We start from the raw sequence: 12661 nt of genomic DNA on the forward strand, positions 1-12661 counted from the left end.
TGTAGGGTGTTGACTATAAAGTCGTAACAATTTTTACTAATATTAGTTAACGTCATTCGAGAAAGTAATTACTACAACGAACAAATTTTGGTCTATTGTGTTTTTATTCGCAATTTTTGTGGTGAATAAATTATTTCTGCAAAATTTAATCTACTAACATAGGTTTTAGTTATGGTTTTTAATTTATATATAAAAAAGGAACTACCATTAAAGGAAATGACAAAAAATAATAATGTTATTTTATCAATATTAAATATTATTTAATTATTACTTTAGTATAAGCTATACCAATTCATTAATCGCGTAATAAGTATTGAGATGTTTCAATTTGTCATGTTTGTAGGTATAAATATATATAACTGGTAAAAACTTATATATGAAATATTTAGAAAACAAGTATATTTAAAACAAATATATTTATATGTGTTTATTTTATTTAAATTTTATATGTAACAGGATTTTTAAAAGTGACTGAGTAGTTAGAAAATTTTTACAACTAATTTCGATGAGATTTTTAACTTCCTCTCACTCCATCTATTGAAGCGAATAAGACCACCTCCCATGTATTCTATATTATATAACATGATATTGTTACATTAATTCCTTTTAACAATTTCTTTTATACTCTATTCCAGTACATTATGTACAAAATTTATTGCATATTTCGATTAACCAACTTAAGCAATCGGGCCATTAGAAAATAATCATATCAGAGCATGACTTCAGCAATGAAAATAGTTTTTTGGGTGTGTAACTCGAATTGAACTTTAAGCTGATTGGAGTGTAACAAAAATAAAACTAAATAAAAAACAAATAATAAAATTGCTTAAGTTCAAATGTCAGAAAGGGCTTGTCTTCATAAATAAATAAAACCAGAGATACAATTTTTAAGTTAAGAATCTGTGTCATTTTCTTCATCGGACATTTTCTCAAGAAGTTTTATTAAAATTTTTATTTATTTTATGACTGTTTTCCTAGGAAGTCATTTTTTTGTTTGGGCACTTTACTTACGCATTGCAAATATAACGATTTAATAATATATAACCATATTTTTAACCCTTTTATGTAATACTATAATACAAATTTTAATGAATATTTTTGTATTAGTTGAAATTACTTCTACGATTACAAAAAATGTTAAAGTATATTCAATTAATATAAAATATATGAAACTAAATATATAATATTAAATATATAATATAACATAAATATATATATTTAAATGTTTATATATTATAAATAATTGATATTTTATTAATGTCTGATATTGATACAAAAGTCGGAGGGAATACCAGTGAACGCAACTAATAATGTTCTAATAGTGATACAGAAATCGGAAGGAGTAGCATTATATGATAATAAAAACACTATCTTCAAATTATTTATAATAGATAATCTGCTATTTAATTAGAATCCAATAAAAAGTACAAAATTCAAATATTTCATATTAAGCTGCTTAGTGTTTCCCTAATAGATAGAAAACTGTCTATACCTCACTCGCAGTACTCAATAACTGCTTGAGAAATATATAAAAATGTACATTATTTCACCAACCTCTTGCTCTGTGGTTTCTCTTTTTAATTTATTGGAACTTAGATATATATAAGACTTATTTCATTTATTTTAAATGATATATTTTTATCTGTTCTTTACATCATACACTTTTACCTAAACAACGAATATACGGTTAGAAAAACTTCTAAAAGTTAGCGATATTTATATAATAAGTTACACAAATAAAATAAATAAAAAATTAACTAAGAATTATTTATTTTCATTCACATACGCATAACCAATAATGAACTATGGTTTAGAACGAATCAAGCTCTTATAATTGAAAAAATAATGACACGCAAATACAGATGGCTTGGACATACGTCTTGCATTAGATAGAGTTCAATGGAAACTATTTATAACGGCCCTGTGTTCCACCTAGGAATAAAATAATTGAATATATATTCACATATCCATTTTACAACGTAATCAAATTGTTAAGAAAGTAAACTTAAAACTCTTCTAGTGTAAGTGTATTGCAAAAACTTGTAGAATGACTATTTCAAATCTTGGTTCATGGAAAGCACCATCGACATATCAATAGTGATTGGGGTCCTAATTTTATTTGTTATTTTAAAATAAAAAATAACTTGTTAAAGAAGTTGAATAATGCATTATGTTATATGTTATGATAAGATATTATGGCTAACGTTAATTACTAAAAAACCCAAAAGTATTCATAAACATGTCATAATAACTACACTGTTTCAGGTTGCGATAGCAGTACAGTCTATATCTCGAAGCCCCAAGTCTTTAAGTCTTTAACGACAACATACCACTGAATATTCTCGTTCATATTCCACTGTTTGCAAGTTCGATAAAATTTTGTAAAAAGTAATTTGCCTCGTTTTAAGAATTCAAGCGAAATGTAATATTTAATTAATAATAGGAATTAGATTTAATTGAGCATTATCTGCTTAAACGAATATAGTGTAGACGTTTACTTTGTAATTAATACAAAATGTATTTATTATGACAAGTCACAGGCAGTGTGGCATTCTTAAACTATGACTTCCAAACTAACACACCTACGATATATCCTTCCGATATTTTTTTTTCAAGTCTAATGTCTTATAATGTCATAACTAAAGTAGGGGTTTTTTAGGCATTTTTGTTATTCTTATTATTAATTTTAAATCCTTTCCGCTGTGTACAGCAGATAACAAACCAATTAACTTAATAGTGTGTTTCCACTGGCTTTGTTAGACCAGTTAACTTACTTGAGATTTAAGTAATTGAAGAAATGTCAAGTAAGTTAACTGGTCTAACGAGGCCAGTGGAAACATAAGGATCTAGTAATAGTACGTTTCCACTGGCTTCGTTAGACTACTTAACTTACTTGAGATTTAAGTAAGTCAAGCAATGTCAAGTAATGTCAAGTAAGTTAATTGGTCTAACGAAGGCAATGGAAACGTACTATTGCTGGATCCTTATGATCACAGTAATAACTTAATCAATTATGACTTCTAAAATTTCAACAACAATAGACAAGAATAGTTGATCCACATTTTGATGAGTAACAACAAAAATAAATGAAAAGTTTCAACTTCCATCTAATCTCTAGCATTTTCAGTGTGTTCAGTGAAAGCAAAAGATTTAAAAGTTGATGATTTTTCTCCATTTCTTTCTGAAATCTAAGCGCACTACTAGTGTCATTTTTACCTCATAAAGCTGGAGAGCACATCATTTCCATACAAATCACATAAACACCCATTAAATCATGAAATAATTTTACTTAAGCCGAGTTCATTGCTTTTTCCTTTTCAAGCCAAGTTAATTATTCGTATGACTTAAATAATGAATAACGTTTAAAAACTCTTACTTACTACACCTACTCTTTAGTTTTATTTATTATTATTAACTTAACTTTTTTTTAAACAATTATTTTCAATTATTGATACTAAATAAACAATAAAAATGAAAATAATAATAATAATAAAAATCGTGTTACTTACATTTTCCTTTTATGTAAATCCAATTATGCCAATCCAATTTGCAGTAAGCAAAGCACAAAGCAAAAACAAAAAAACAAACAAAAAACGTAAGATATCCAATTCAACAATTATTGGTGTTGTTGTTTTTGCTGCCTCTGTTGCTGCTATTGTTGTTTGTATTGCTTTGAAGTGATTTTTTTTTATTTTACACTAAGAAATTAACTCACAGTGTAAATTGCAATTTTTAAAAAATTTCTAATTTTACAAAACCTTTTTTTTTGTTTTATTGTAAAATTCACTTAATTTTATTTAAATTTTTACTTATTTTATTAACAAAACACGAATCAAGGAATTTTAACTTTTATTTTCTCGTTTTACTTTTTACCTTTTCTTCACGTCGAAATCATTGAACACACACACACAAATGCAAGCGAGCGAGCCACAAAAACAACAAACAAACACGAATGCACGATCGGGAACAGGTAGTTTTGAAAATTTCAGATTTTTTCTTGTTCAACTTGTGATTTGCGCGTTTTAAATCACTTGTTTTAAATTTATTGTGATTATTTTAAACTTATTAACTCTTTATATAAAATACAACAAAATATAATAGTTCATAATCACTTAATAGAATTAATTAAATTGAAATTATTTTACTGATGCAGCAAACAAATTTGGAGGGAATCACTTAATACAAAATCATTGAATTATTTTTGCACACAAATAAAACAAATTGAAAATAAAAATTAAGAGTAAATGAAATCACATAAATTAAAACTTTGATTTAGTTTTATTAAATTTATATACAAAATACTGTTTTTTTTTTTGCTGATTATGTTGTTAACGGTAACAAGTTTATTTTCGTTGTTGTTGTTTTTTAAAGTAACGTCTCGCGGAACCAACACGTCCTCTTTCGAGCACAACAAAATGCACAATGCGACCGCAAAGAAAACTGGAAAATGTTTTCATACAACATGTCTTAAGCAGAGTTGCCAAGTTACAATGTATATGCCAAATTGACCGTACAAAAAACTATAATTTGAATTTTTAAAAATTATATGTTAATTTACGAAATAGCTCGAATGTTTTTTAATAATATATATATTTTTAAAGGAAATACACTCGTTACTTAGATAGTTAGTGTACTTTCAAAATTAATACTAAATCTGTATAAAAGCTGTATATATACACTTACTTCATTTTCGATTAATAAATCTGTATTCAATCTGTCAAATTTCATTGCGCAATCGATTATTTTTAGTGTGATCTAAAATTTTTGTAATTGTTTGTAAATAAACTAATCGAATTAAAATGTTCACACTAACATCTGATTGTCACATGTGGAACCAAATCAAACTTTTTTATTTTTGAAATCATATAAGACAGCTGTTAATTTCAGAATAATCTTTCTGCCATATCAAAATATCTAGAGTGTTATAAATTAATCTCAGGTGTTAAACATTAATCTTTGGAATCCAAATTTGGAATGATTAACCAACTTTTCTCCAACTAAATATCAGATGTAATGCACCAATGGTGAAAGAATGACAATATGTTATATGATTACACATACTAGTATGACAGTACCACATGTATTTAATAAAGGTTTTGTTTTCTGATTTAATATTGAAAAATTCCTTACTCCCAACCTCATTAGCGACTTCCAGCGTATCCTGAATGTCCTTAAGTATATAATATAAGGTACACACTTTACCAACCTATATCAAATTTTTTTGTTTTTCTCTGTTCATCGCTAGTTAGAATATATAACTTCTAATACTTTTTTCAGCTAGCATAAAGTTGAGTCAATCTGCCATCTATCTTGATCTTGGTGCCCGATATCGTTGAAATTGGGTCAATCTCTACACAATTTATTGTTATTTACACTTAGCATTTATGTAATTAACAAGAATTTCCAATTAAATGTTTACATGTGACAACTCAATTAAGTATGAAGTACAATTATGAAAGAAGAGCGATGTATTTATTAGGGATCTATTGGCGTAAATGCCTTCATTTATTTTTTTTTTTAACAATTGCTAAAATATAACTTGAAAATCCTGTTTTCTTAAAAATTTCGATTTGATGCTCATTCAAATGTCTTGACGCATCTTGAGTACAAGATTTTCCACCAGACATATCAAATTTTTTCTTTCCATAACTGCAAAAGTATCAATCTTATATAATTATTCAATTATAAAATGATAACTTAAAATGATTGAACACACTTATATTAGGCTTCCAGGGCGTTAAATTGTTATCTTAGCTTATTCCTAGATACTTTATTCTCACTTCTTTTTAAGTGATTTGCAATTTCTCTGTTCATACATCTAATTTTGAGTAAATCTCATAACATGCCAATATTTTCCGCCTACAAATCTTACAAAAGTCTTAAGACATACTGCCTTGAAACATTACGATGATGCCTCTGTTTAGAGCATCTTGGATATTCTGGGAGTAATTATTTATAGGTGAATTTTATATGTTAATTTAATTTAAGAAACTTTGCTCATAGCTTTTGTCATTAGGATCTTTTTGTGACCGAGAGTTGGTTATGTTTAACTTCGGAATGTTATGAGTCCGAACTTTCGAATTTAGATATGCAAATGTTCATTTGAAAATAAGATAAGGGAATCAAAATGGTTTTTACAAAAAGTGGTGATACATAAAACTAATATCTTAGAAAAAATTCTTAATACCCCCTTTTTATTAAAAGATATTATCATTAAATAAAATGAATTTCATTTCTATATTGAAATTCGCTTTCCAAAGTAATTCGCGGTTTTATTTACTGTGTTCTTTTATCAACACAAACGCACGTGGTTGCCACACTGCCATATTTCGAAACATTCTCTTATTTCAAATTATTATTTGAATGTGTGTGGTGTGTTGATATTTTTTGAATCGCTTATATATGAAAAATTCGAATAATTATAAATTAATTAAATCAATATTGTGTTATTCCGACGTATGTTTCTATGTGTCCATACTGGTTTGTCTATTGGGAAAATTTTAAAACTCAAAAAAATTGTTATTGTTATTGTTAAATGACGACAATTATATTTTTCATATCTATTGGTAAAGGAAGCAAGAAACAGGTAAATTCCATAATATCATATAAGCTACTGTAATATTTTGTTAATTTTCGTTGTGATCTGATTGTGTTTTAAGAAAACTCATATTAAAATCGAGACTTTTAGTTTATCATGAACTACAAACTTCAATCATTGAATAATTGCGAAGATTATGAGGAATACTCAAATTAGTCAGTGAGATGGATGGGACTCTACAGAAACCCCCAACCATCATAGACTACCATCAACCATGCACTAAGTCGGAAAAAGCTCATCATAAGAACTACAAACTAAAATGGTTTATTAGTTCCTTTCCATAAATATAATTTAAATGAAGATAATCAACAGCCAAATATAATATATATCAACATAAAGAAAGTACGAATATAGGTCAAAAAATATCAATTTAATACATGTCTGTTATGATAATATGCTAACCATAATGATCAACCGTTCCTGTCTATCTTATATCAGATATGTCAAAAATGTGAACCTCATACTGATCCATTTGTTTTGATGCCAAGGAGCCAAGGAAGACATAGGAGCTTAGACAGACTGAAAATTTTAAAATAGTTCAGTCGCGACTGTTACTTGAGTCAATTAATCTCTTGTTCTCTAGCTAGCGATAATGCAATATTTCGGAATCCATACTCGTCCTTAATGATTGCAATGATATGTCTTTATATTTTCACATTTACTATAATAATCTTGTATGGAATTGTTCTATCCATTTTACGATGTACAACAAGGAATAAAATAACCTTATAATCGATACCTCTTTTTATATATTTCTACTTGACCATAATACCTCTAGTGCTGTCTTATAATGCCATTCATATAAAATTAGGAGAAATTAGAGTCCATGTCGAATCTGTTGAATAATTTGTTAATAAAACTTTAAAGTACAATTATTAATTGAATTCGTCAAAAAAAAAATCTTTATTCTATTAAATATATTTTTTAGCTAAACATTTACACTCTATTGTAAAAATATAAAATAAATTTGCCCTAAATTGTAAATTAATTTTTCTCGAGTTTTACTGCTTTATTTGCTCTGACCTATTTAGATCCAAGTTGTCTAGTTTTGATTTAGAATCGTCACTGGACTTTTTGTCACCATCAGAACTTTTAGTATTTTTAGGATATTTAAAAAGGCTTCTGTCACCTTTCAGTTTTACAGGCATCATTTCCATTTCATGTGTTTCAACTGGAAGTGCGCTTCTACGCTTCTCCACCCTAAGTCGCTGTTTCGGTACAACCACATAGGGCGTGTTACCACCAACTTCGAAATTATGCTCCAATCTATTAATATTAAGAGTAGATTTTGTCTCTTCTTGCACTTGTAAAAACGGTGAATCATGCATAGCGCCTAAGCCAACCCGCTGTTTAACTTCGTACATAGTCTCTTGTGCTACTTCACGTGCTTTATCGGCTCCTAGCTCTAACAGATGTATAAGGTCATCTTTTCTACTCATTTCATCTTTAATTCTGTCTCGAATTGGTCGTAAATGTTCGACCACAGCATCGGCAACTCTAAGTTTATATTTGCCTGTATCAATGGTTTTTGCCTCTTCTACAATATTCTTAATTGATTGCCCAGTTACCAAGGAGTGTATGGCAATTATATTACTCACACCCGATCTTTTGTCTGGATCGTAGGCAACATCCGAACAGAAATCAGTAACACTTTTTTTAATTTTCTCTACAATCACTTCTGGTTCATCTGTTAGATAGATAGTGGCTTTTGGATCTATATCGGATTTTGACATTTTTTTACTTGGATCTCGTAAGGAACGTATACGTGATGCCACTTTATTGTCGATCATAGCGTGACAATGTGGAAACGTCATGCCAAATTTGCCATTAAATATTTTGATAAAATGTTGTGCCAGTTGTATATGTTGCACTTGATCGGCTCCCACAGGAACATGTGTCGCTCTAATAATTTAAAAACTTTAATTTTTGCTAAACTTAATTCAAAATTTCATCTTACTTGTGCAGCATTATATCGGCGGCCTGTAGTACGGGATAAATAAACAGCCCAAGCGGTATGTCTTCAGTAGAACGTGCTTTTTCTTTGTACTGCGGTAAATGACCTAAACGTGCCATAGTAATCAAGCAACCTAGAATCCAAGAGAGCTCCGTATGTTCTTTCACTGCAGATTGTACAAACACTTTGGAACGGTCAAAATCGATACCGCAAGCGATCATTGTAGCGGCTACTTGGAAAATATTTTCCCGTAAATGTGTTGGAACCTAGCATATATGCATTTTCATATAATATATATATTTGAAATTAAATTATAAACATTACCTGAGGTAGAGTAATGGAATGCATGTCCACAATGCAGTATGTAACATCTTCACTGTTATTTTGCAATTCCAACCATTTTCTTACGACACCTAAGTAATTGCCTAAATGCAAGCCTCCAGTGGGTTGTATGCCTGAAAATATTTTCTTTGGGGGGTTAAGTACCTGCAAATTACAAATTTTAATATATATAAAATAAATTTAATATTATAAATTATTATAATTATTTACTTACATCGGGTTCAGGAGTATATTTGTTGATAAACGGTCCTGAACCAACATAACGCGGTGATGGATTAAAAACTCGTTGCGCGGCGGGGTAAGAGTGTTTACTTATTCCATTAAAACTCCTCAAGCAATTCACTAGGCTTTGCATAATTATTTTTAATTTTTATACAACATTTAATTCAATACTTTTTAAAAATATATTCTTTTTACTAAATGCAAGCAAAACGTTTTATAATCCAAAATTAAAATGAAAAATTTCTATTATGTCAAAATCATATGTTGTAGATTTATCCGTAAATATCTCGCACAGCTGTTAGGAGTTGCACAAACACAAGCGCGCTTTTAGGCGTGCAACTAAATTTAGAGTTGCCAGCAGTGTAATACGTACTAAATAATTTACTTATTATAAATTATATGTCAAAGTTAATATACTTAAAAGTATACTTTTACAAAATTTAAATAAAATATTTTCGAGTAAAAATTTTACTTGTTTTATTTATACGTTTTTTGTTTTAATTAATATCACAGCTTACTCTAACAAAACTTTAAAAACCTTACGTTTTAGACCAATATGCGGTTGTCTACTAAATTAGAGACTAATAATTTATGTAGATTAATACATTTTTATTAAAAAGATATATAAAGGTACATCCATACCAAAGCGAATGAACAAACTTTTGCAGGAACCTGCGAATGTTCGTTCGTTCGCAAGCGTTCGCTTTGGTGTGGATGCACCTTGATATAGACGTGCATGCAAGATATTGTTAAATATATGTACAAAAAGATTGCTAAGAAATCGTTTATGCTAAGATGCGTACAACAATCTGAATTTGTCCATTTGTGTGTCCAAACCTCCAGTTATCTACTAACTTGAACTTTGTTACTGTCATAGCTCCATAACCATTATATGGTTATCGACGCATGCTCATGGTGTACTGCCTAATGACAATACTCGGACATGATGAAGATTAGTTACCAGAGAAACGCCAAAACAATATATACTTAGCCCTACAGACTATAATCTATAAGATGGCATACTTTAACCCCATCCGGAAACTGATAAAAATAACTAAATAGGAATGTGAAATGAAAATAAAAAATACTAATATTTATATTTATACTAATATTTATTAAATGAAATTTTTGAGAATAGAAATGAACATTTAAGTATCAAAGTAAAAAAAATAAACTTTTAATTAAATTATGATTTAAATTATGACTTGTAGACCAAATTTGGTGAAACGTTAAAGAATGTAAAGAAAAGTGACAAAAGAACAGTGTAGTGTATGTCTTATAGCAAATCATGTTCATATTCAAATTCTATTAAAAATTTATACTACAAGTATATCAATGAACTTAACCACTCCATCTCGATAGAACGGATCCACAAATCGATTGAGTTTAGATAAGTATGTACAGTGGCATAAAGGTACAAATAGAAAACGCAACTAGAAATAGAATTACGTTTGGAACTCAATCTAGTTCTAAGTTATATTCCAACACAGCTTTACTCTGGCTTCAGTTGAATTAAAACAGTTTTTAATGGATGAAGAAGTCATTTCTTTCTTAGATATATCAAAGCAAGATGAATGTGAAAGTGTGTGAAAACGCAACTAGAAATAGAATTACAGTTTGGAACTTAATATAGTTCCAAGCTATATGCAAACAGAGCTATACTCTGGCTTGAGTTGGATTAAAACAGTCTTTAATGGATGAAGAAGTCGTTCTTTCTTAGACATATCAAAGCAAGATGAATGTGAAAGTGTGTGAAAACGCAACTAGAAATAGAATTACAGTTTTAAGCTCAATATAGTTCCAAGTTATATGAAAGCAGAGCTATACTATGACTTCAGTTGGATTAAAACAGTTTTTAATGGATGAAGAAGTCATGTCTTCATTAGATATATCAAAAGTCAAATGTTAAAGTGTGTGAAGCCTAAATAGCAATTGCTTACAGATCAGCTTGTATTTCATTAACAAGAAATATATGGGATGCTGTGTGAAGATGGCGTACTTTCGATATACGATGCTAGTATGTGTAAACCAGCATCTACGAATTTAAATATGTTTGAATATTATTATTTTATGTGTCACAAATCTATTGCGTGGTGTGTGTTTTCTTCTCATTCTTATTCGAGATAAATAAAATGTCAACATATATATGTAATACTCATTCCTACATATCTTGAATATTCCTACATCTTGAATGATGTATTAGTTAAATGATGTTTTGAAGTATGATTACGGTTATGACCTGTTGCGAGGAATAGCTAAGATCCGGGAAACTTAATAAACAAATAAGTATGGCTACAAAATTAGCGTATATTGAGTATGATTAGTAGGCATTCGGATATTTTGGAATAATGATAATGATGACGGAACTAAGGAGTGTAAAAGTAAAAAATATGGGAGTATTAATTTACTCCGTACCAAGGAACTTTACCACCTCAGTGAAATTAAGCCATAAGTCAGTCTGCTATAATTGTGTGGGTATTAGATGACTAGAATTGAATATATGGACGACAACACTAGGTCCACAATTGTCATTTAGGCATACAACAGGATATCGTAATAGTTTGTATATTCTCTCCAGTGTTTCTTTTTTCTCTTTCTCCACAAAAAGCCTGCGAGAGGACACCTTCTACATAGCAATATATTTTATCAGCAAAAGAGTTATATCTTTTTGATTTTTGAACACAGCATTATTGCAGAAAGTAACTTTGCAATATTAAACTAAGCATTTACTATATACTTATTTAAATAGCAGGTACTATGTATTACGTTTAAATTGATTTGCTTAGAATTAAAACTAGCACCATTTTTTGATCTCACCAATATTAGATGTGATACTTTCTATACAAAGTACTTAACATTGAACACTGCTTGTCTAATCAATCGATTTTCAGTTATATGATTATCCAGTTATATGTGAAGTTAGGTTGGATGAGCAACTTTGTGCATAAAAAATTAACTCACCACAAATAATGATATAACGTATGATATCACAGTCCGTATTACAGACTGTAAGAAAGAATTTTGAAGCATTTATTCAAGTAGAAGTGAACCAATTTGAACGACGATAGTTCTGTCGATACAGAAAAGTGACCAATATATTTTGAATGCTTCTCTAGCCAATGTTGAGCACTAAGACATGAAGTAGAGTGCAGTTTGCTCTTTATCCACAGAGTTAAATGGAGCTTGACAGGATACGAGTTCAATCCTTGATACCTGCAGTCTCAAAAATTATTTACGAATAACTAAATATAAGAAATAATTCCAAAACCAGTGCAGATGGCTATTTGGCAATACTCGAAACAGCTGTATAGCCAAAATACGTGCCTATTAAAACAATAGTTTCTATGAAGAAACATCATACCTGATGTTTCATTCTTTTGTCATAATTAAATTTAATAAAGTAATTTAATTTTTATAGAAACTTGTGAAACAGCATATGTTAGTGCATTGGTAAATTGTTGTAAGTATTATAGATGATATAATTTGATTAGAGATAAATGGCATTAATAGATAACCTCTTAAAGACGAGTTTCCGAAGTACATTT

At 29.0% G+C, this 12661-nt stretch overlaps 1 protein-coding gene across 1 annotated transcript; it reads right to left on the reverse strand.

Annotated features, from left to right (window-relative positions):
* Nucleotides 1-7527: 7527 nt before the first annotated feature.
* On the reverse strand, nt 7528-9559 carry LOC119672075 (tryptophan--tRNA ligase, mitochondrial-like). The gene is made up of 4 exons (XM_038083030.1): nt 9109-9559; nt 8877-9038; nt 8556-8818; nt 7528-8500 (listed from the first exon to the last, which is right to left on the reverse strand). The coding sequence occupies exons 1-4, from the start codon at nt 9247-9249 to the stop codon at nt 7600-7602; spliced, it is 1467 nt and encodes a 488-aa protein (XP_037938958.1). The 5' UTR covers nt 9250-9559; the 3' UTR covers nt 7528-7599.
* Nucleotides 9560-12661: the final 3102 nt, after the last annotated feature.

Source organism: Teleopsis dalmanni, chromosome 1 (genome assembly GCF_002237135.1).
Source record: "Teleopsis dalmanni isolate 2A chromosome 1, ASM223713v2, whole genome shotgun sequence".
In the NCBI taxonomy this organism is placed as follows: Eukaryota; Metazoa; Arthropoda; class Insecta; order Diptera; family Diopsidae; genus Teleopsis; species Teleopsis dalmanni.